We start from the raw sequence: 26,377 nt of genomic DNA on the forward strand, positions 1-26,377 counted from the left end.
TATAGATGTTTTTTAACTTCAGATCGTGTGGCGTAAATGTTAACAGCTTGAGTTATATTACCAAGATATGATTCAAACCACTCAAATGTTGTACCTTTTACACGAGTATTATGCTAGTTGACAAGTTGACAAAGAGACTGACTAACACAATCAAACGCCTTCTTGAGATCAAGACAAATTACATCGGTGGCTTGGGTATTATCCATAGTTTTAAAATGAAATCTTGAACATTATTAAAAGTAGTTGCTGTTTAATGATTGCTACGGAAACCAGATTGGTTCGGATAGAATACCCATAGAGGTTAGATAAGAATACAATTGGTTATCTACAGTTCTTTCAATGATTTTTGAAATTTATCACCTCCCTTAAAAATTGGTGTAACTAGAGCCAACATCCACTCTGTTGGATAAATAGGTGTATTATAAATAAATATTAGTATATGATCATACTGCAGTTACTGTTCATTTCCCTACACACAATACATAGTGCTCTCACCATTGAGGTGTGACCTCTACAAACAGGGCATTTCCTAGTTAACGTCACTGTGTAAAAAATAACCGGCCAATATTGATTGTACTCTCTGAAATTCTAGGAAATATAGTTTCCTAAATTATATGTCCTAAATTTTTAGTTAACTTAGATATTTTGTAAATATTAGCACTATGGTGTTTTAGCAAGTAGGGCACAGCATGGCCTGCAAATTTCCCCGTGTAAATCGAATGCAACTTTTAGTGAATATCACTCACTTGTAGACCGCTCTCTTCCGAAGGGCATTAAAGCTAAACAACTTGACGGAAATTTTTTGTACTTGATGTCAATCAAGAATAATGTATACATTACATGTAGGCTAAAAACTGAGTATGTGGGGCATCTGCAAATGTTCGTACCTCCCTGATATGTAAATGACAGATACAGCAAAAACAGCTCACATATCTGTCCATAACTTTGGTCAGTGCAGCGAGCCAGGGGATTTCAAGTAGGTGATTATTGATTGACAATTGCCATATTTGGGCATAAATGCAGTCCTCCATTCAATGTGGAGGATAGACTAGACTTTATCGATTGATTTTGCTGGAATAGTTTCCTGTTAACCAGGTTTAAGTACTGCAAAGGTCGAATCATGTTTGCTGTGCAGTATAACTCCACTATGTATAGAATAATAAACATAAGGTGCAGTTTCAACAACTTGACAATAAAACCATCCATACTAGGTGACCTATTATTTGTAATATCACACATAATTCTTATATTCTAAACTCTGGGGTAACATAACCACTTTGCTATTTACATTTACAGCATCAAAATCTTTTGCAAGTGTAGTGCACCTTTGCTTGCCTGTTAGTAAGCAAGGAGAAGAACACAGTTCAAGGAACAGCATCAAAATCTGTTGTAAGTGTAGCGCCTATTGAGGTGAAATAATCACTGAATACATTACCTGTTTCTGTAAGTGAAGATGTCAACCCACTATCACTCTTAATAGTTATGATTGTTAAAGAACATTTTGAATTAAAATTATTGGAACCGGGATATGTGACATTTAATTTTTTTTAAATACAAAATCGCTACTAACGTGTGATCTTTATCTTTAATCATACTAATGAGCTAATCATGCTAATAGGTTGTTGCATCTAGGAGCCTGGGGTCATTCAAATATAAAGGGCTATGTATGCTTTTGTAAGATCACAATTCACAGATGTTCTTATATACAAACTCTGGGGTAATATAACCACTTTGCTATTTACATTAACAGCACCAAAATCGTTTGCAAGTGTAGTGCATCTTTGCTTGTTTGTAAGCAAGCAAAGAGAAGAAATACAGTTCAAGAAACTATTCCCAAGCCACCTTCACACGAGGAAACAACAATGGAGTGCTCATCATAAAAAGGGCGAAATACTCTTAAACACTACTTAGGCGAGTGGAATCGCAGCCACATAAGAACAAGCATTGGGGCTACCCGTAACAATCTTTGTTCTTGCATGTGTTTTTCGGGAAGGGGGGGGGGGTAACACATAGGAAAATTATACTGATTTGAATTAAATACACTTCTAGTTGTACATTCATTTTTTTTCATTTTCATTTCTGTTGTATATAAACTATAAAAACATTCTACGTATATGCCCTTATATTAGAATTTAAACATACACGTATACAATTATGTGCACTTACATAATGTTATAGTTACTTTAATAAATCGTTTTCCAATTAATTTTACTCCCTTACTATCCATTTCGCTACTACACTATTAAAGTAACCATGGTAACAGCAGTATAAATCAAAAATGTTTTGTCTCCAAAAATGTGGCAATATAGCAAAAAAACATCGAAATATTGGTTATATGCTAAGGATAATTAACTGAACAAGGTGCATTAGTCAATGTAATCGCACAAGACTGCGGAGTTTTTTTTAGCTCAAGAGCCTTTCAAGTCACACATCCCCTGATAATGCTGGCGACTGGGATGTCAGTGTTTTTAATTCAAGAAATTAAAGTTTGGCATTAAATTTCTTTTTGAACATCTTTTGGTGCAAACAATTTAGTTTTGCTCGCTTTATATGTAAGATGAACGGTTGAAAACAGACCATTACCAGAAATAATGGGCGTGATGTTCATGACTAGCTCAATGTTAGATGGTTTGGTATCAAGGTCTCAACCTCAAACCAACTAACATCTCACCAGTCATGAACAACAGGTCCATTATTTCTGGTAATGGTCTGTTTCTCACCCTTTATATCTCATACATACACAACATAATACTATAAGCCATCTAGCACCCGGGATCTAGCATAATTCACGAATGCAGCTATATACATGCGCACTATCAGTCTAGATCTAAAATTAACGTCAGTTCAATGAGGATCATCTCCTCGAGTTTTCGTACAGTTAACCCGAGACATTTGAAAGGTCGCTATTCCTTACGCATTGGTGCTTACACCCGCCTAATCATTCGAAATCATGTCACGTGATAATGATTTGAAATAGTTAGGGAGAGCATAAGCATTAATGCTGGTTTGGTTTCATACTTTCTGCCGCTTTCCGATGAGCGGCGTGATACTTCATCATACAGCTTGCACTTGTCTGCAAGCGGAGCGGCACACAACTGCGCGGCAGCGGCATGACTCTGAAAGCCACTCTTGCCGCACAGCACCACTCCAAAATCGTATTTTGTTCTCATACGTCAGAGCGGCACCGCTCCGAGTTGATTTGAATTCAACTCCCAGCGGTGCTGCCGCAGCGGAAAAGCGGTGGAGTGATCGATATATCGGCTTGCCGCTGGTCACCGCTAGCGTTTCTGGCGTAGTGAAGTAAAATCATCTTTAGAGCGGCAAGCGGCAGGAAAGTATGAAACCAGCATGGAGTCGCAGCCTCATAAATAAAGTCTAAAGCCAAAATTGCTCTAAAACTAAAATCGCAAACCCCGAAAATGGCAACTATAATTTTAATATTTAATGATACCATGTGTCCTGACCGAGATATTACCAAGAACTATTGTGTTGTGACATGTTCAAAACAAGTCATGAATCTTACAGGGGTCAAATTTTAAAAGTTAACCCAAAGTATTCCCCTAGTAAAAAGGATTTAGAAAGATAATAGTTTGACCTGTGACGTGCGTTTCTGGAGTTATAGGCGAAAGGTCAAAGGTTTTATTTTGAGCTCGATCCACAGGGGTCAAACCCATACAAAATGCTCCGATTTAAAGCAAAAGTGTTTACAACTGTTCCGCTTGCAATTCAAACGAAGAATATTTTGTACCATCTAGGGTGTCTCGTTACATTACAAAAACAAGGCAAGATCAATATAGAGTTCAGTGGACGTCTGGTGAGTCGATCCAGAACCAGACTAACTCAATTACTGTTTCCTTATCCACGATGACCTAAGATGATGGCCAATCCAACGACGAATGCAATTCCGAAGATGACGAAGGAAACAAAATCCACGTATCGAAGAAATTCTCTCTTGCGCTGTTGAAAAATGAGACAAAATGTAAAAGGAAAAATTATTACACCTCTTAATATTCATGAGCAGATCATGCCACTTTATTGGTCAATCTAAAATGGCATAATTTAACAGGGCAACTATTTCTCCTCGGTACTGGCTACAGGCATATCTCTCCTCACCAAGTAGCCAGTATCTCGGTAAAATAGTTTGTCATTTTTACCTGGGTCTGCTAACCATAGCGTTTCATGGCGTAGTTGTAAGAAATTGACCACGAACATGGTTTATACCTGATGCACATGGATTTATAGCCTGATTTTATTTTATACACGAGGCTGTGTTATAAATGATGAAAGTGATTTCATTCATACACCCCACAATTGTACCTTATGCATATGTAAGTCCAATTAAACACAAAAGAAAAACAAATACCTCATTAGTTTGAGTCGTTATTATTAGTAATACAATAGCAATGAGATTAAAGGGGCATTTCGTGATCCACAACCTCATCCTCCACTTTTCTCAAAAAAGGTTTAGATTTTTATATCACTGGAAAATGTGACAAAATCTCGAAATACTCCTTTAATATGAACGAGTGAAGTTTGATACCTCACTTCCGGATTTGACAGATTCTGTGAAAATTGTTGCGGTTTGAAAAGTTGCAAATTCATTGGTTTACTGTGAAGTGAGTGGCCATCAACAGGTCTAATCAATCGGTTAGAATCTGCATTGAACGCGGGCTTTTCAACTTTAAAAAAAAACTGCGTGGTTGATTCCCATTGAAGCCTATTATTACTCAGCAGTAGACGAGGCAAGTTTGACGTCTGTTGATTTTCATTAAAATCTTGATCATTCCTGATTCGTTTTATACAAGTGGGATATCATACTCAGCTTCCTAATTTCCACATGCTCTAATCAATGTTAGTGCTTGTAATCAATGCTGTTAAAAATGGCGACTGGTCAAACAAGTGGACTTTCTTATGTTGAGGTGTTTAAAACAAAATCATATCAGAAATTTACAACAAAGGAAAAGGGGTCAAACTACTTTGCATTTTGGGATTTTATAGTCTAACCATAATTGCACTACAGTCTGAATCTCTACATATCATGGCTATCAACAACTGTACTAACGGCCTGCTCAGCCAATCAGAACAGCGGACACTACCGGGTTAGCTTGAATTCCTGAATGCACTGCTTATTTAGTTGTTCAGAGGATGATAAATATTCTTAAATATGTTTGTACTCCCAGATTCGCCGGTATATTGACTGTCCGTGTGTCAAGAGATACATTAAGGCCTTATACACTGTAAAAACATTGTATAGATCAGGAACAACCTGATAGATCAGAATTATTCAACCAAAATTCGCTTAGATTGATTTGGTAGTTAAGCTGGTATTTTGTAGTTAAGCTTAATTCGTATCCCATTCGCTTGCGATGAGACTACGACCAGAGGATGATTTAAGCACTTCCCAGCAAGTCTTGCGGTTAGCACAGCTGTGTGAGTGAACATGACACCACTGCCCGCCCACTGCATACACACGTGCATGGTGAAATTTGAATTTTGACAGATATATTTACAATAAAAACACCTTCAAAAGGTTGGTCGATTTCACATTTTATGTTATCTACAGAAGGTGTGAATTATCCTTCATGCATACATCACTTTAGATCTGAAATCGACCAAGTAATAATGACACACGGGCAATTCTAAAACAACATCTTTTGCACAGAGTTCAATGGGATTTGAAAAGTAAAGTGGCAGTTGAAACTCTAGTGATAACACTTTTACAGTGCATGATGGGGCTTCCTTAAATCATCCTCTGGACTACGACTAAAACAATCTTTAATCCGTGTCTGAAATACGAATTTAACCTCACATAATTATAACTAAAATTAACATTTAATTAACTTACATCTTGCGGCATTTTCATCCTCAAGTCACCGTCGTCTCCTTCCATCTCCTTCATCATGATAGAAGAATGTTGCTGCATCTTCGGAGAAGATCTAACATGCACGTGGTAAGACACTACGGCAATTATGGTAGCAAAGAAATCGATGAAAAGCGCAAAAGCAAAGTAGTCTCCTAAAATTGTATCGCCACTTGCCGGCACGATGTCATGAAGATAGATTAACTGAAGCAGAAGCGCGATGAAGATGAGTCCACAAAGTGTGATCTTCTCATAGGAAGCAGGAGGCAGCAGAAATGTTGCTAAAATTAGGAATCCAGTGAGGGCTGCTGGTAGGACAAGCTTGACACTGTATGCACTTGACACACGCTTTAGATGCAGCGTGTACGTGATGTCTACGTACTTTTCCGGGCAACATTCGTACTTCACAGCATTTCGTTTAGCGCTTGTGTTCGTTAGTTCAAAATCGCGGGATTGTCCATGGTAAGACAAATCAATATTATCATTTGATTGGGTCAGGTTTACGACACCGGCATGGTAATGCCAGGAACCGAATTTGAGTTGACAAACCTGGTTGTCATATGGAAAGAATTTTAAGTCCATTTTACAGATGAAAGTAATCTGTACTGAAGGAACTCGGAGCACCTTTCCAGTGCTGTCAACCATCACATCGGCCTCGACATTTTCAACGACGGTTCCACTGCAAAGACACAAATATTTAAGCCAATATGAGATAAATAAAAGGAGAAACACATATGTGATGCAATCAAGCAAAATCAGTCGGAACTCGAAAATATTGATTTTGAGATATAGCCATATAAAGGAAATATTTCCTTTTGTTTCCTGTTGTTTTGGAAACTCTCATATCTTTGGAACTGGTTGTTCAATTTCAATGGGGTTTTCTGCAACATGCAGCTTTGTAAAAACTTTTTGCTATCCTATAAGAAACTGAAAATTTAATATTTTCGAGCTCCGACTGATTTTGCTTGATCGCATCACATATGTATACGTATGCCATGTTTAAATTAAAATTTAACGGCATAAATACGATGAGAGTGAAAATAATCTGTTCGAGAATTGAAACGTTGAAGAATACGTCCAAATACGTCATAGTGATAATATTGAATATAAAGTAATGGCGGCTTGTTTATGAGTTCTATGAGAACTTACGTGTTGAACATTTCAATATCAGGCAGCCATACGTCATTTGCTGCCATCTTTAACGACTCAGTACCATTGTATGCTGCAGGTTCCCACTTTAAACGGGGGTCATTCCATGTCTGTGCATTGAACATATATTACTATTATTAGCAAAATAAAATTAAAATAAAATTATGATGGTGAAATTATTAATGTAATATAATTATATAAATAATTATATAAAGTGTTCTTAAACAAATCCAAGAAAAGGTGATGTTGACATACCTCAATGACGTTTTGTGCTGTATCACAGCACTTTCTCAAATTGAATGATCAGCTTTGACCGTTCTCATCGGTTGCTTCCTATTGGTAGCTGACGTAGATGGCGCTGTTAGTAACTGATCATAAATATGCGGAAGGAAGTATATAGTTGCCACAATCCATTTTAAATAGCGCATAAAAGAGGATGTCTCGTAGCACGTGAACAAACCAAGATATAAGCAATGCAAAAGAGACATAAAATTGAATTATTTAAAACGTGTGTGTCAAAAAACAACTTGCCTGAAAAAGCCAGCCGTGTACGCTTGCGACCTCATTGTCTTCATCCTGATGAAAAAAAAAGTAAAAATGAACATGAATTATCTTCCTACACCAAACCACAAGCGCGAACGCGTACCCACTCATCACACCCATACAAACACACCCCCACACAAGCTTGCGATCACATACCTCCCACTCCCCCACACACACACACACAGCTTGTACTTCATCATTGAGGATCATTACATTATGATATACACGTGACGTACCTGGTAACGGAAAGACTACATTGTTATCGAAATTGTCTTCAGGGGTGTTTGAATGGTATCTTCGTCTATCAATCCCCCTCCTCCACACATTACATGTACAAAATCCAGCCATGACATGTCATACACGTCACCCCACCACACATACGCAGCCCACACCAAATTATAATAATTTTAGCAACATTCAGTGAGGAAAATTTCATGATGCAGTAATATTGAGGAATGTTTTATGGGCACTATGTACCAGTACCTGGTAATGGAATGACTATAAACTTGTCTTGAGCAATTGACACGTGTAGTTGTAATGGAATGTACCACTTGTAACTTTATCACAAACACACATAGGGCTACACACCTAACCCCTCCACCCCAGTCTGCCCCTCCCCGACATTATAAGTACAATTCATCAATTACTACGCCCAATGATCGGGATGGTGTAAACTTAACTTTTTCCGCAATACACCCAGTGGCATAGATTTCTTTTTGACATTGGGGGATGGGACTGGAAAAAAATCTTGGAAGTATAGTGAATCAAGAGCCTTTTGGTGAGAGAATAAGTCAATGGTACAAATGCGAGCAAAGCGAAGCGCGCAAAAATTTTGACAAATTGAAGCTAAATTGATGAAATATGGTGCAAAAGTGGAATAAATTTTGCACTTTTGTGGCTAAAATGGCCAAATATGAGTTTAATTAGGTCAAAAACCCACACACAGACGTCAACATTGCTGGGGGTTGATTGCATGGACCATCCTCCTGGCACTTGAAAATATTGGGGGATCTATCCCACCGCGCGGGATCTACGCCAATGAATACACCACATATACACACCCCGATACACCCCAACCCACCCACCCCTATCACCCCCAGTCCCCACACACACACACACCCACCAACCAGTTCACACCATAACCAATGATAACGCAACGTGCTCACCACCACACTAATAAAAATTTAAGATTTCAACGTACAATAAAATCAAAATTGACCAATGAAAATTGAAGATCAACTGTCATCCCGGGTCCAGGCGGTCCATTTGCAGATGGCGGCACTCCTTTATGGTAATTTGACAACAGGTCGTCAAGAAGTCTGGTCTGCCATGCATAATGAACTGCAAAATGTAAGAAGAAAAATATATGATATTTGTGGAGGGCTAATGGTTAAATATGACGTTAAAATGGCTTTATAGTATCCACCCAAAGTTCTGTTACATTCAATGACCGCACTGATGTATATCCTGCTTGTCCTGCGAAAATCACTGTTCAACTGAAGACTTGATTTTATATATCCTTTGCGTATAAATTCCGGTCATAGATGACAATCTCCAAAATTATGCTGCTCTTACCAATCACTCACTTTCTTCAGGAAAGTGTATTTTCTTGCACTGACAAAATTACCCCCACTTTATTGACAGATGTGTTGTTTCATAAACTAGACTTCAGCAGGACATGCAAGACGACAGAAGAATATATTAAATTCCTTTTTGGGAAGAGAAGAGCATACAAACTCTTGCAAGGGGTTTCCCATCGCTTATATCTCTCAAGAAATAGCCTGCTTTTAATTGTAAACAAAGATAAATAATCAAATTAAATTACTCAGGGCAGATCACACTATGTGCTCAAAGATTCGGGGTCAAAGATCATTGAAGGGGTAATCACCGGTCTGAGATTGAACGACCTCTCCTCCCATAAATATCATAGCACGATGATGCCACTTGCATATTGACATTAGCCAGTGTTTTTATCGGGGGGGGGGTGCTTGACTTTGGAAGTGACTGAGATGTGCGCGTGCGGACAGCTGTTCGAATCTAGTGGTCTTTCGGGGTCTTTCGGTGACACTGGGAAAAAATTGGGTCAAAATATAAAAGTTGATTCAAAATTTTCAAAAGTCAAAATTTAAAGAAAAATAATGAAAACGGGGTCATTCGGTGAGAGATTATCAAAAATGTGTCCAAAATTCTTGAAAAGTGGGTCTTTTGGTGACAGGAAAACAAAAAAGGGGTCATTCACTCTTAGAAAAGAAAGTTCCAAAAGGAACCCTTTTAGTCCTCTCTTGAACCTCTAAAAGGGTTCTTTAATTTTGGAGAACCCTAAATGGTTCTCTAAAGAACCGAAAACGGTTCTGTATCACATTTTGGGGACATTTTCGATGGTTTTGGAACCATTTTTGGTTCTTCTCCTCCTCTTTTAGAACCTTTATTCCTTAGAGTGTTGGGTGAGAGAGAGAGAAAAAAAGGGGTTCATTTCGGTGAGAGGGAGTTGAAAAATGTGGGCCGCACATCCCCGCCAGCCATTAAAGTGGGAAGGCACGATTCTCTACTGTGTTGCTGTGAGTTCAGGTCATTTACTTATGATTTTTAGCCTACTACTTAGAGTAGTTTATGTGATTTATTTATCCTACATTTCAAAATGTTCACAAAAGAATAGGAAGATAATTGTTTTTTGTCGGATATTTTGATTAATTAAAAGGTATTTACCATGCATATACTTTCTCTAAACGTTATTTTTTTTACAAAAACAGCTTTGTTTCTAAGTTCTCGGAATAATATAGGTTCATCTGATGGCAACGCTGATATTAAACAGATAAAAACAAGTTTGTTTCCCGTAGGTCACACGTATTTCGATTTTTATTTGAGAAATTCTGAATTTTTTATATATTTTTGCAAGCAAAAAAAAATTAATGACAACAATTTTTACAAATAATATAAAATCAGTAAATCCTATGAAAATCAATCTATTTATTTATAATCCATCAGTCTATGATTTGACATTAAATATAATGTGATTTGAGGCATATGTTACCATGTTACCTGGTTTTCAGGCCACCTATAGGAAACAAGTTGTTTAGCCTTACATTAACAAATTATTCCACTTCGAAGTCATTATTGGTACATGTATATTTTATCAAACATAACTCACGTTTGGCGCAGTTATTCGGCACGTAAGCCATTTATTGCATGTAGTCAGTGAACCGTAAAATTGAAAAATCCTGACACATTCTAAACCTTTTCACTGCCTGTTATTTTTGCTGCACTGTAGTGCAGCATACAGAAGGGTACGTTACTATCTTTTGGACTTGTCTTAAAGTCCCATTCAGTAATCCCAGCGAAAGTGTAATTAAATTGTGTATAAATTACTCAAAGTGAACGATAAGTCATTATGTATTTCTAAAATGAAAAATGTGGGAAAACAACAACAACAACAATAACAACAACAACAAGGAAACGGCAGACAAATTTGAAGCCCTATTAAAGTACATAGCGAAATTGCAGATTCATGTAAAATGTCGTATCGCGGCTTTCGGATTAGCACATCTATGACACTAACAAAAGTGCCCAAATCTGACTTTTGATGATTTTTACGATCCTCTGGATGAGCAAATGACTGAATGTGTCTTTAAATGGATTTATCTTAAAATGCCACAAATGTATAACCCCAAGTCCACCCCGGCCGGTGACACTCCAAAAAGGCAAAGCTTAATAATATTCATTTACTCTGGCTCAAACAGTCAGTTCCCACCTTTCAGGCTTAAAACATAGGGCTACTGAAACTTACACAGTTTCCCACAAGAACAGCAAGTAACAGTCCCACCCCTACCCTCAGTTCCTCACAACACACACATCGCAGCAGACTTCTGTAACATACTTACCACCGTCCTGAGCGCCAACTAGAACATAAATGTTGATAAGAAGAAAACAACATGCAAACAACTTTTGAAGACTCTCCATATTGGGTTATTTGGTTAATGATGTTGTGTTGGTTAATTCCTGCTCTAAACTGTGCCTGCATAGACTGCTATAGTACCTGATACCGGGCTTCACTGATAACTTGATATTATTATCCGACAGCCCAAGTCACCCATAACAATTAATGGCTATTTTCAATAGGTATATTTTCAATAGGTCTTGTGAACTTTTCAACAATAGCGGACAAATAGTTGAATTTATTCAGTAAAATATTTTGTGCACTGATATAAACAAGAAGAGTCTTTTAAAAGGCAAAGTCCATAACATTATGTGTATACTATTTTAATCACGCACGCCGTGTCTTTTCGCATTGTATTTAGTGTATAATAGCCTCAGGCATGATGTTGGTTTTTATCAGGTTATCTAACCTGTCTTAGAAATTACAAGACCTAAAGCCGGTGGCTCTTTCAGTGCCGTAAACCAACCAACACATAGGCCTAGGTATATATGCCAGAAGATTTTAATACACAACATTATCATTATCCTAATTTTACCATCATGTGTATTTTGTTTTGTTTGTATATTTAACGTCTTGGATTGGAAGCACCATCTGATAGATGAGTGCCGCTGATGTAAAAGTGAATTCCAAATAAAAACTTGAAACTTGTGTGGCCAGGGGGTCGTTATAGACCACAAGCAGTCTTGTGTAAAGTTTATGTTGTGGTTGTTTAAATAATCGTAGGAGAATCGATCAACAAAAAAGATCATAGTAATATGTGGCCAAAACAAAAGTAAAAAAATAACCAAATGTTGGTCGATATATCACACTATAGCCATGCTGACTTAAATAAAAAATACACACAAATACACACACAAAATTATGCAAAACAAAACATTAAAGAAACAGGAAAATAAGAATTGTGTTCAAAAATTACAAAATGTATGATATCTTGCTATTATTTTATTTATCGTTCTATAACATGAATATATACTATTTTTTAATGTGAACAAATTGCGATGGCAACTTCTTTCTTTGTTTTGTACGAATTGACCAGTAGCAAGAACACTCCATTTGCTTTAGTGTTATTGACTTACTGTTACCATATCGCTCCATTCGTGCAAAATAATGGAGCGAACAAACAACAGCCTGAGTTCACAGGTACGTGTGTAAATATGGAATACATATTCAAAGGAGGCGTGAACTATTAATATTATAACTTGGTAGCCAACTTGCTTGGGTTCATGTCAGACTTATTAATATAATTCTATTATTGTGCCTATACCACTTGTTTACAGATTATATTTAAAGGGTATTCTTGTACCGAATTGCATGGCATTTACTATCTAAGTTGTACATAAGTGAGCTTGGTGATCACCTTTGCAAATAACTTTCTAAAGCAATCTCATAAAAGGAGATTGCTGTATAGATTTATGTCGTTATTATTCACGGAAGCTACAATAAGATGTCACTATTACCCTTTCCGTATTTTTAGACGGTATTTCTCATTTACTATTCATTTACTATGGCACGAACAAACGTCGGTTCCCACGTTTCAAGTTTAAAAAATAGGCTACTTAGTATATTGATGGAGTCCATGACTGAAACTTACAGTTTCCATAAGAACAATAAGTAAATGACGTAATTCACTCGGTCCCACCCCTCATCACAACACACACACACCCCAGCAGACTTATGTAACATACTTACCACCGTCCTGAGCGCCGACTAGAAGATAAATGTTGACAAGAAGAAAACAACACGTAAACACTTGTAACTTTTGAAGAGTCTCCATTATAAGGAAGAAATGGTGATGTTGTGTTGCTCAATTCGTACTCTACACTGTGCCTGTAATGCATAGACTGTCAATGGTACCGGGCCTCACCGATAACATGATATTATGATCACACAGATTAAGTCACCCATAACAATTAATGGTTATTTTCAATAGGTCTTGTGAACTTTTCAACAATAGCGGACAAATAGTTGCATTTATTCAATAAAATATCTGAGCACTGCTAATAAAAATAAGAAAAGTTGTTTTTTAAGGCAAAATCCACGACACTATTATAGTATACTATTATCATGTTTTTTTCGCATTTTATCAGTTTTATAAGTGAGCTTGGTGATCACCTTTGCAAATAACTTTCAAAAGAAATCTCATAAAAGGAAATTGCTGTGTAGATTTAAGTCGTTATTATTACACGCTACAATAAGATGTCACTATTACCCTTTCCGTACTTTTTAGACGGTATTTCTCCTGGGATATTTCTTTGATTTTAAAACCGCCATGATACATACAATAAAATTTCCAAATTAGTTGAAGCATGGTTGAAGCGACGATCTAATAACATCAACATGCAGAAAAACAACAACAAATGAAGATTGCTTACCAGATCATCATTTCTGCGAATTGCGATGGCGAGAATTTCAATTGCAAAAAGAAACAAAAACGGGGATATTGGGCAGCCCTGAAAAATTCCGCGCAACATGTCAGACTACTAAGGAATTAAGGTGGGCAACATGGAAAAAAAGAATAATTTGCTGAAAAATGATACCACATGCTTTTTACAGGGAGATTTGGGTTCTTTTTAGGCACATTTTAACACCCTTGATAATTTTGCCTCTTTTTCTGGCTTTAAAATTAATGTGTCTAAATCTGCAGCTATCCACATTGGTAGTCTTAAGGGAACTAATCTTTGTCCATTCACGATGATGGCCTTAGGTGGAATTCAAACACTTTTAAAACATTGGGCGTTAATTTTTCACTTAATGTCAGCTCCCTTTATGAACTCAATTTTATCCCCAAACTTAATCAGATTGAGCAAAACCTTAACTGTAGGAGGCATAGAAATTTATCCCTTATTGGGAAAGTTACTGTTATTACCCTTTTGCTGCCCCAACCCTTTTGCTGCCCAACTTCTTTATTTGTTTTAAGTTCTTTGCATTAATATCCCAAAAACCTTTTTTTTAAAGTTGAATCGCTTATGTTACAAATTCATTTGGAATGGGGATAACGATAGAGTCAAGCGGGACATTTTATGTAATGATTTTGAACATGGTAGGCTTCGCATGTTTGATCCTCTTGTGTTTTCGCAGGCTCAAAAATTTATTTGGATTAAGGGAAGGGGTATGAACGTTTGGACAGTATTTATTATGGGACATTACAGCACATCAGACATATCGAATTGCATTCTGAATACGGAGAATGTCCTTCTGATATCAAATAATTTTGATTTTTTGAAATTCGCAATGTAATACACATTTTATGGCAAATCATTAAAAATTGATATTTTTGATATTTAACAGTACTTGAAGTAACAAAAAAGAGCAATGCTCGTACACAGTTTGGCCACCCTAAACAGTAGACTTCGGTTGTATATATAAATGCGCTTTTATAAATGCGCACGTGACCAGATAGCCAGCGCCATATTTGCATTACATCACTGTCAATCACTGAAATGGCGACCATTGAAGGAGTGGCTACAGTTGTGACCTTGTTTCGTGGCTAGCACTGGCAAGGAACATTGGCTGGTGGTTCGATGCTATAAATTTGCAAGGATAAATCATGGATATCAAAGGATCATGATTATTGCACAGCACCCCCATGTACAAACATAACTAATGTTTATTTCTTTATTTTTATTTCTTTATTTATTTATTTATTTATTTATTTATTTATTTATTTATTTATTTATTTATTTATTTATTTATTTATGCGACGAAAAACGAAAACCCTGTTCTATTTTGAACAAATTGGGAAACAATTTTTTTCCTGTACAAATGAATGCCGACCCCAAATTTCGGAAATTTCAGGACAATTTTTTTTGTATTTTCTCAAATTGAAATTTATTTACAGATTTTTGTAATTTTTTGGGTTATTTAAAAATTTTTTTAAATACCAACCGACCGACCGACCCTACTTGAAAGGTCCGTTCGCCCGTAGAACAGGGTTTCTCTCTTTCTCGCCTTACTTATAATTTTATAAATATTATTTGTCCCCCCTTCCCCAAAACCACCCCTCCCCCTTTTACACTCATAAATTAATTGTTTTTTTGCTAACTTTCCCCTTCCGTGTAAAGTAAAACTTTATAAGCCGGTTGAATCAAACTGAACAAAATTGACGTATACAATTACAATATAATACCATGACAATAATGTGTATGACGAGATCTAACTTACTAGCTGAATAAACCTCAAACCATGCATCACATACGTGATTGTACGTCAAATTGTCATATAACGTATGAGCGTGATGTATAGTATACGAGTCTTCCTCAACATCTTCCAGCCGGGATGATTAGATCATGTACAGTCATCTACGTGTTTATACTCTAAATTGTACGTTAAAGGGTGACAAAGGGTGTACAGATTACCGAGTTAGCATGGGGGACACAAAAAGGTGCTTAAAAACACATTTTGAATTTGTTTTTTTGTCCATTTGCGAGCGAATGAGTAAGTTAGAGTTGAAGAGGTTGGGCGGGGACATCTAGCCTATTAGTTTGAGAGGGTCATTATACCGAAAAGGGCTAAAGTTATAGTTTCCTCAATTTACGTTATAATTAGAGTTAAAATTAGGGTCAGAGTTATGTTCATTGGCGGCACTACGGGGGGATACTTATCTTGACTCCCAAATAAATAAATCCATGACCCCTTCCTTCCGAAGAAAATGCCCCCTAAGTTCCCTACGTGCAAACATTATCAAATAACATCATCGGCAGCTACCCAGTTCTGACCTTAATGCCAGTAAGAATCACATTTCGTCATCAATATGGCCAATTGCCACGCCCATTTAGCACGGAAATAATGAAATATAACTTTTTAAATCAGCTATATCTAGCTTTTCCGTCATAATTTTTTTTTCTCCGTAATGGAAAATCCAAATAAAGAGTTTGTGTTTTGGGTCAAATAATTTTGCCCTTTGCAATCAATGCCACTATTTTGCAAAACCAATTTTCCTTGTAACCTGTCATTTTCGCCTATACTTTTGCGTGTGGAATTTGTGCACATCCGGGTACCTTACCTCGTTGAACACGGTATGGCGACTTGTAGATGTCACGTGCGCATTTATAAAAGCGCATTTATATATACACCCGAAGTCCACTGCTAAAATAAGTTACATGGGTCTAAATAAGATCTTACGCTACGTGCAGGACAGTGACGTAAATACATGGTGCAAAGACGATTAGTGTGATGGCTGTTAGTATTGTAAGGGCTAGAATTGAAAATCATGTAATGTTTTGTTAGAAACATTAATAAATGATCACATCAAACAACTGTGACTCTAAACCTATGGAATTAATTCAAAAGAAGAAGCGAGTGATTATATTGTAAATGAAAGTTTATTGTTTTGAATTATGATAGCGGAAGTATGGGGTACTAGTCGCGCTACCACAAGGGAACGCTGTCTCCGAATACAAATCTAGGGGATACTTTAGGCGTAGTGTCATCAATGTTTATTCCCCGTATTTGCATCCGGAATTTATTTAGAATAACTGAGAGTTAAAGGGAAAATATACGTAATTGTTTCGCGTGTCATTGACTTCATCAGGCAGCTGAGAACGATACGTCAAATTTTCATGATAAGATGAGATTTCTCCGATCCAACGTGAATATTCTTGGTACAAAATTAAATAATTAAATTGAATAATTAATTTTATCTTACGTGTACTTAAAATTACGCTGGAGAAATCGGCAGTCGTATTACATACGCCACCACTTCTTATAGTTCTTATAGTCTGTCCCGCTTGACGGCGTGGCAGGCTAGATTAGAATGAAAGTTCATCTGTGTTGGTAGCAAACATAATTTAGTGGTTTAAACCTTTGATCACAACGCAAAAAGTTTTGTACCTGGAATTTTCAGTCGACACTTCGACTCTGGCTATTACATTTAAGCATAAAACGCTGATTTGTATTAATTTGTGTGCAATTGATAGATTTTCACATCTGATATTTTCAGTCACCGTACTCCCTCTGTTTGTTAGCTTCCCATGTGGACTACTTACTTTGACTTGCGGTTAAGATTCTTAACACGGGACTCTATGGAGAGTTAGGTCAATTTCTGTCCTAACTAAAATTGGCCATGATGTAATGCATCTTTAAATGGATCTGGCTTGTGATTGGTCGCCCAGATCTCGATATGGTTTAAATCCTCCGGACACGTGCCATTACCATTACTTAACTACATCGTACACAGCAATCTATGGAATTTGCGGCACGTTTGATCTGGCGCGAAAGTTAAACTCTCAGTGGTGTGTGTGGACGTACATTTAGCGCGTCTTACTACCATGCTTGGTATTTGCGGTTAAATTGTATTGATAAACAAGTATGATTGACAGTGTGTTTTAAAGACCAAAGTCCCGGGGTAAAGTTCTGCTTAAAAGTCAAAGTACATAGTCGGATATTTTACTCGGGCTTTCGCGGTCAATAAACTGGTAGATTAGAATTGTTCAATATTAGGTGAGCAATATTATATTAACTTTTATTGTCACTAATCATCTAATTATATAAACTCTTTATGACCATTTTACTATTGAACACTTTAATTCTAATAAACATCAGTATAATTTTGAGTTCAACGGAATGCGTTCATCATGATTAATAATAACATATTTTTTAAATCAAAATTCGACTATGGCATAGTCTACATCTCATAGAGCTCTTTGTAATATTGTTCACCCAGTCGAAGGTACACATGGTCTCGTCAAAGGCAAGGGGTGCGTTGAATTCTTCAGCCTGAGCTTTGATTAATTTCTCAGGTTCCGCTAAAGCCTGCTTGACGTTGTAACCGTACGCTCTCCCTTATGCCATTGCAGCAAGGTATGGCTCGTTTGTTACAAAATGTACCACACAGATACACATCTTACTCAGTATCTTAAGCCCCTGCATTATTAGTAAACAACTATAACATGACTCTTATTTTCGATATTTTAAACTAAAGAATTCAAACATTACGTCGTTCGAGAGCAGCTCTTGTCAGTGGTTCTTATATATACATTATATAAGTAAATGAGTTGGCATTGTGTTAATATTTGGGACGCCCTCTGTTTTTTTTTTTTTTTTTTGGTTGGTCTGAGATAAAAAAAAAAAACCGGCAGGGTAAAAATCCATTGGTTTTGGTCCGGCAAGGTCCACAGAGCTGGCATAGTAATTGTTCGCGGGTAAATCAACCCAAACATCCACCTGGTGCCGGATGGGTAACGCTAACTTGGGCAAAAATCCATTGTTTTCATTAATATTGGTTTCAAAGCAACTAATACCAAACATTTGATCAAACACAGATGCTACAAGCTACATAATACCACAGAATAAAAACAACAAAGGCTTCGTAAGTTGGGTTTTGAATGATTTTGTATTGTTCGAAATAACAGAGGGCATCCAAAATATAAACACGTGACATAACAGATCAACTCGTCTATATTATCAGAAATTACAAAATGGGAATAAGTTAAGGTATCATATAAGTGGCTATTCCGTTATAGGGGTACATTGTCTACAATGTTCGTACTCCGTGAAGTTTCATGTTAATTAAATTATCATTTTTATCACAGATGTTTGAATTAACGAATTAACGATATGCCGTCTATCACTGACGTAGTCCCGTTTCCGTGTGACGCTCTCGAAATTTGATTTTGACGGGTACCTGTAACAAACATATTTCGTCGTGGGCAAGACTGTTTATAGAAATGTCTGATGTGATTTTTTTTCCTGATCTAGAGAAAATAATCTATGGCTTTAAACGCATCTCATAAAGCTCCTTGTAATATTTATCCGCCGCTTCAGCCAATTGTATTACATCAGGTGTCAGTTGGCTCTTATTAGGTACCGGTTTACTCGACGGCTCAAATTTAACACAAGAAATCGCTCTCTCATAAATCCCTCCCCGTTGTATTTTGATCATCCTCATAAATTTCTGCGCAGCGATCCATGTATTGGTGATGTCATCACCTGCTTCCCATTGTAGAAGATCATTACTGAATGGTATTCCAACGGCTTCACAGTATTGTCTCAAAATGGACTCTGGATGGCTTTGAAGATCATCAGCGTCAATCACCACTGGGTTGGATTCCATCTCATTTTCCTGTAAGTAATGAAGAAGATCCACCATTTCACTGAAGATGTACTTGGCGCGGAGAGCTTCTTGTGGTACGTCAGTGAGGCGAAAGTTGTTTTGCTGCTCTTCAGGAAGCGCATAAAAAGCCAAGATCGTTTTCCTAAGCGAAATAAATACTTTTACTGGATCACGAATGATGAATGTATGCTTGAAGCCTTCAGGTAGAACGTGAAACTTGCCTTTCACAACAGATGCCATGTCTTTACAGAAGACCAGTTTCTTTCCAGGGTAATCTGCTCCTAGTGTCGTCTTCACCCAATCGAAGGTACAGATGGCCTCATCAAAGGCAAGAGGTGCGTTGAATTCTTTAGTTTGTGCTTCTATGTCTGATTTAGAATCCACAATGCGCTGATAGATGCCTTCATCTTGTAACTGTCTTCTTTCTGGACCGAATTGCAGTGCAGCTACGTATGGTTGGTTGATTATCTGTAAATATACACGACACATTTTGATTTAAAAAGAAACCAAATCCTTTTTAGAATTTTAAGCCCATGACCCTACCATACCCTGCCAGCGTTTGTAACCAGTGTTTGCACAATCGCTACCAGCGTTCAGTCGTGGCTAGCGACCGCAGCGAAAAAGTTGCCTTCGAATCAACTTGTTGCAATTGATTTGACGCTACACAGCGTCATCATCCCTATATCTTCGTGTCAAAAATTGCCGTGATAGTACGGCGAATCCTCTCGTTTTTCAAAAGCTACGCATGGCAATTTTGTTCGAGATAGGCCATTTACACGATATGAGATAGGCCTACCACAAAGCGCCTGCCGCAGAGTTTCTATTCTACGAGTTGCGCATGATCAGTACCACATATGGTATTGCCATTATAGAAAATTCGATTTGTTGTCAGGTAAAACGCAGGTTTTGTTTCCAATACACTAACTCGAAATGCAATACACTAATTAGCGGGGCCTTGCTGTTTGCTATGGATATATTTTAACTGCATTTTTAATATAAGTAAAGATTTTGAAATCAAAAGTCCAAATTGTGACATATTCAACTGTTTGAGAAATGAATTATATAAAGGAACCCGTGTAAGATCCAGGTGCTGTATCTATAATACAATGTACATTATCGACACACTATACCACTTCTTTATCTGCGTCAATAATAGAATATTGATTTCAATCGAATTGAATACATGTTTCCATTTTAGTTTGTACTCCACCACTGAGCGATCTAGCGATTGATTTCTAGCCAATCAGATAGGCCTCCTTTTCTTGCGTTCGGTGAAATACCAATCGCCCGTCGCTCACCAACGGAGTATTATGTTTATATTTATAATACAAGGTGTCGATACTGTGCGCTATGCTAGCGACTTATCGATGAGATATCGATAATCGCTTTTCCGATAGGCGACGGAAGTTACGCCACAAAAACGCTATTCTCCTTGCGATTGCATTATGATACGGGCATAATCAACGCACTGCATGGTCTATTGTTCTATTGTATCCGATTTGAGCGCTGACATCCCAGCAAACACAAAAACGTTTTTAAAACGTTTTAAATAAGTTATACTTTGGGTTTTGGTTTAGGTAAAACGTTTTCATAACATTAACATGTCGGGTTATATAAAGGTCATGAAATCGTTTTAAAACGTTTTGTATGAAAACACTTGTCAACACTTAAATAACATTATGATAAAATATATTTGCACCCAGCAAACACAGAAATGTTCTTATAATGTTTTTTTACAAAACGTTTTACAGCAGATGTGAAATATGTATTTATCTTTTAATCTTTTTAAGTGAAAAAAGAGAATCAATATACCTGTATCATGATAAAACATGAAAAACAAACAGTAAAAACAATTTTGTATTTTGTGTAATCGATGTAATTCTGCCCATTTCACGAAGAATTGATACATCTCTAGTAATAGTGGCACAATTGTGCTTTTACCCTTTCTTTGTTAACTAAAAATATCTCGAGATTAAAACAAGCAAATTGAACAGAAGAAACGGCATTCGAGAGCGAGGACTGCGCCCTTAACATTGATATAAGCATCATTTCACAACATTATTTTCTAATTGCCAAAGAGGGCATTTTTACTTGCACATTTTTTTGAGACAGGCTGTATTTGAACTTGCCTTCAGTTTGTTTTTAAAACTACAGCATGTAGTTTTCGTTGTTTGCTTTTATATTTTGTTGTCTGTCCCTGAAGAAGAGCAGTTTATCTGCTCGAAACGTCGGTTGTTTTTTGTCTGTGTTTGGTTTTGTTTGTCTGCTCCAGGTTACTTTTATACTGATTTGCTGACACTTCTGTGGCTCTGAAATTGGCAATATTTGGCCGTCGAACTTTGCTTATTTTTGTACCTACATTGGTTGTTTGGTTTACCGAGTCTGTTTATGTGCACAGTGATTTACATCATTGATCCTTATTGTTGTTGCGGGTTTAGCACTTTTTTGAGCCTTGAAACTGGTAATTTTTGGCTATCGAACTTTACCTACATTTGCTGGTTTTGCCCCCCCCCCCCCCTCTGCATATTGTCTAGTCTGTATTTTACTTGTTTCCCCACATCAAGTTGGTGTACCTTGCTCGTTTTCTTTCCTGTTGTTCATATTCAAGGTATCCATCGATGCTACCTTAACTAAATAACTTGAACTATTGACTAATCAATCAATAATTGTTCGTCAGTTTTTGTCAGTTATTTTTTTACAGAGCGTTTTATTTGTGCGTCACCTCTTGCACAGGTCAGTCTCTTACACAAGACATACCACCACACCTCTTGAACAAATTCATCAGGACTGTTCCATAAAACTGTATATTTTTTTTCATAATACACTTACGTGCAGACGTTTCGATAGCTACCAGCTATCTTTCTCAATGCTACTGTTGATGTGATGATCGCTGTACAGCTGTTGTTGATCGCTGCTTGGCAACAGAGTTGCCAGACGATTTCTCCATCAACAGGTCGTCATAGATGTGACTTAGGTAGCCCCGTGTCCCCATTAGCAGCCAACATCTTTATGGAATACTTAGAGGAATCAGCCATCATGACCGCCCCTATTGAATGCAAGCCCAAGCTTTGGAAAAGATACGTCGACGACATTCTGGAAGTAGTAGCCAAAGACGCAGTCATACCGCTTACTGACCATCTTAACCAAGTCGATGACACACAGTCCATCAAATTCACTTTCGAGAAAGAAGTCGACGGAAAGATACCATTCTTGGACACTCTAATTGTTCGCCGCGAAGATGGGTCCGGGAAGCTTTTAGTTTATCGCAAAGTCACCCACACAAACCAGTACTTGAACTTCAAATCGCACCATCCCCTACATCAAAAACTTGGGGTTGTCCGCACACTGTTAGATAGGAAAGACAAGATTGTCACCGAAGATCAGAACAAAGAGGAGGAGGAGAAGATAATTAAAGGTGCTTTAAAACAGTGTGGATACCCGGACTGGTGTGTGGATAAAGTTAAGAGCAAAATGGCTACTCCTAAGCAAAAAGGCAAGAAATCCAAAGACGACAGTGAAAAATCCAGGGGATTTGTGACATTACCGTATGTGGAAGGGATGTCTGAGCGTGTCCCCAGAGTCATGAAGTCTTATAATATCCATGCCGCCATGAAACCCCACACCTCTTTACGCAACCTTCCTCGTCAATCCGAAAGATAAACACGAGCCGCAAAATTCTACGGATGTCATTTATTCTATCCCATGCAAAAATGTGATCTCAGGTGAAACCGGTAGAAAATTCGGGAAGCGCTTAGATGAACATCGAAGTGAGGCAGACAAAGTCGCTACCAATATCCGCACAAGAGCCAACAGGAAAGCTTCGCAATCTACCATCCATAAATCTGCGATAACTGACCATGTTGTGGACAATAATCATATCATCAATTGGGAGGAGGCAAGGATTGTCGGAAAAGAGAGTGATAAATACACAAGATGGATTAAGGAGACCATCACCATCAGAAAGCAAGGAGCAACAATGAACCGAGACGAGGGCCAGTACAACCTAAGTCACATCTATGACGACCTGTTGATGGAGAAATCGTCTGGCAACTCTGTTGCCAAGCAGCGATCAACAACAGCTGTACAGCGATCATCACATCAACAGTAGCATTGAGAAAGATAGCTGGTAGCTATCGAAACGTCTGCACGTAAGTGTGTTTAACTTGGACTAGTATATGAAAAAATATACAGACATACCACCACACCCTTGATTGCACACTGGATATACTTGGCAAAAGTACCTCTCTCATCCATAATTGACCGTCGAAAGTTCATCGTAGTTTATGATGCCCGTTATAGCTCGTTATGAATAATTCATATTCGACCCTTTGATCATGTTAATTGAGATTGGCCAATAACAACGTTGTTAGTTTTGCGAACTTTGCCTGTTCAATGAGAGCATAGCGCGCCCCCAATACACCTTGACACAAACCAGGCAAAAACGATCCGGTTTATGAAATGGCGGACAGGTATTTCCCATCAGGCACCAGTGATATGTTTTTCCATTGATATGAAATGACATGTTGCAATAGCAATGTCAAAATTAGGACTTGCTGTCAATAATACAAAGGAAATACGTGACAGAGGCAAGGTATAAAATACAAGTAGTATTTGAAGTTACGAAAACCTTTGACATCCCACCTGACCTTCCATCACGGCGTCATATTTGTCCATGTGTGTGTATTTATGTTCTCAAGTAAAATAAATCACCAATCTGCACTAATCAGACAGAATGTTACTTGGCTCCGAGCATGAATTATTGATTTTATTCGGAGGTAAAGAAATGCACAGTTGACTACGACGTGTGCCAGCCATGCACCAATACTCCAAATATTTATGGCAAATCTGACTATTATGATCACATGTTGACATATCGTTTGTTCAGGAAATCACGTGGCAACATTTTAAGATTTCAGGCTTGTTTACTAGTTAATTGCCATTTGTACTCTTCATTATTTATCTTTGTTAATTAACATGTCTTTAAAATGCTGATAAATCGTGGTTGGCTGCCCATGATATCTGTTAAATTCAATGTTTTATGAATATAATTCTACCACGCAGAGGGGGTCACGCAGCAGAATTTCACACCACCTGACTTAGCTAGATTCCGAAGCTCTGCTTTTCAAATTCACGTAAATTTCAAAGTTTATACACTTAAAGCCATATTATAACATTTGCTGAGAAGAACAACAAAATTTAAATTCAGGCCCTTACACGATTGTAATGTACATTAGTAAACAAAGATTCTCTGCAAAAATCAAGACTTTAGGTGCTGTAGTTTTGTCAAAATCCGTGATTTTAAATAAACCGCCGGAACCGTCGTTTTATTATTACGATACAAATATTAGTCGAACGCGTATGTGTTGTTCATAACACACCCCTACGTACACGGCGTGCGGGACACACATACACGCCAGAGGATTGTACTGTATTACAATCGTCGGAGTAACATGCATTTGCGCTAGTAGTAAATTTTCTTTGCTTTACCTCACTTGTTCGGCTCAAAATTAAAAGGGGACATATCTGAGAGTAAAAGCTAACATTTTATTATTTTTTTATAAATACTAATCTATTTCTAAAGAAATGTTATAATATGGCTTTAATATATTTAATATGACACTAATTGTTTTGTTATAACCAACTGGTACACGAAATATACTAGCTTATTACCTGTACAAAAAGGTGATTATCAGCCTTCACTCAGCAATTTGACATGCCCGGCATTCTCCGTCTGGCTAACATGACTGTCGCCCTCTATAAGTTTGGGCACAACTTTCAATAACAATACGCTATTTACATATCAATGCGCCTCATGCTAATTTCTATTGCCGCTTCCAGGTATTGTTCTATGGTCTAACTATGGCCAGAGTTCTAGGGCTATATGAAACTGTCCCTCAACAGTACGACAGCAACTTCGTGACCTCTTTTGTTCGACAGAAAATTTATACGGGTTGGTGAACACGGGTTACGTAACACAATGTTGAAATGTTAGCCGGCAAACGCTTTTTATCAAAATAGCTCCAGAAATGGAAGACACGGGTCGTATATTGCTCCATTCATGTACCCTGACCACAGATAAGACATCAAACATTTGTGTAAAGCAACAAATAACGTGTAAAAGTTGAATTAAATGGAAAAAAAGAAGCTTGAACATGTCCAAAGTAGCTCGGAAAATGAGAAAAATTGCATGTCACGAACACAAAAATGTTCATATCATCAAGCAAGAAAAGGCGCCGGAATCAAAAATGGGTGTCATGTTATAGAATAACTTAAGTTAGCTTGCCTGAAAATTTCGTGAATTTTGGTTGGGGTATATTCTTAGTCGTATATTGAACATGTTGAAATGTTTATCTTTGTGCGTGACTACTGTCACGCCATATATTGTACGGCCGATGTTTTTCATGCAAAGAAACTTTCATTGTCAATTGTCCATTGTTGGTTATTTAACTTGAAAATAATACTCCCAACGTTCAAACAATTTTAAAAGTCAGCATAAAGGTTTGTGTTACATTATTTGGACGGTGTTAATTCATTCCAGAAATAGAATACACGAGTGAGGCACTGAGTGGGAATAACATTGCTATTATTGTCACCGAATTAATCATATCTCTGGTATGGCTTAGTGGTAAATACATGTATTTGGAAGTTCGATCTTGGTTCGAACCCCGCAAGCACCTCTCTTTGATTTTTGATTTGGTTTTAACTCATATTTTTAAATCCTAGTTTTCATATTTTTATTAAAGCCATAATATACGATTTCGGGCAAATTTGAAGTTTTGTTATTCCAAAATTTATAATAATATTTATAATATTAGTAAATAATTGTCAGGAAGGTTTTCAC

General features: G+C 37.3%; 2 protein-coding genes across 2 annotated transcripts; one reads left to right on the plus strand and one right to left on the minus strand.

Annotated features, from left to right (window-relative positions):
* Nucleotides 1-1,611: 1,611 nt before the first annotated feature.
* Nucleotides 1,612-11,664, minus strand: LOC140138035 (neuronal acetylcholine receptor subunit alpha-3-like). The gene is made up of 6 exons (XM_072159875.1): nucleotides 11,431-11,664; nucleotides 8,754-8,893; nucleotides 7,541-7,585; nucleotides 7,010-7,119; nucleotides 5,846-6,539; nucleotides 1,612-3,957 (listed from the first exon to the last, which is right to left on the minus strand). Exons 1-6 carry the CDS (start codon nucleotides 11,507-11,509, stop codon nucleotides 3,856-3,858), a joined length of 1,170 nt encoding a protein of 389 aa, XP_072015976.1. The 5' UTR covers nucleotides 11,510-11,664; the 3' UTR covers nucleotides 1,612-3,855.
* Nucleotides 11,665-22,545: 10,881 nt separating this feature from the next.
* LOC140137319 (uncharacterized) lies at nucleotides 22,546-23,196 on the plus strand. Its single transcript, XM_072158962.1, has one exon. It carries the CDS (start codon nucleotides 22,546-22,548, stop codon nucleotides 23,194-23,196), a length of 651 nt encoding a protein of 216 aa, XP_072015063.1.
* The last annotated feature ends 3,181 nt before the right edge of the window (nucleotides 23,197-26,377 follow it).

The sequence above is a fragment of the Amphiura filiformis genome, chromosome 17 (genome assembly GCF_039555335.1).
Source record: "Amphiura filiformis chromosome 17, Afil_fr2py, whole genome shotgun sequence".
Lineage (NCBI taxonomy): Eukaryota > Metazoa > Echinodermata > Ophiuroidea > Amphilepidida > Amphiuridae > Amphiura > Amphiura filiformis.

Coding starts and splice junctions, on each gene's coding strand:
- LOC140137319 (XM_072158962.1), top strand. CDS start 22,546: ATGGAATACTTAGAGGAATCAGCCATCATGACCGCCCCTATTGAATGC.
- LOC140138035 (XM_072159875.1), bottom strand. CDS start 11,509: ATGGAGAGTCTTCAAAAGTTGTTTGCATGTTGTTTTCTTCTTATCAAC. Junction 7,120..7,540: donor TACACGGCTGGCTTTTTCAG/GCAAGTTGTTTT, acceptor TTCAATGCACAG/ACATGGAATGACCCCCGTTT. Junction 3,958..5,845: donor GGATGAAAATGCCGCAAGAT/GTAAGTTAATTA, acceptor ATTTTTCAACAG/CGCAAGAGAGAATTTCTTCG.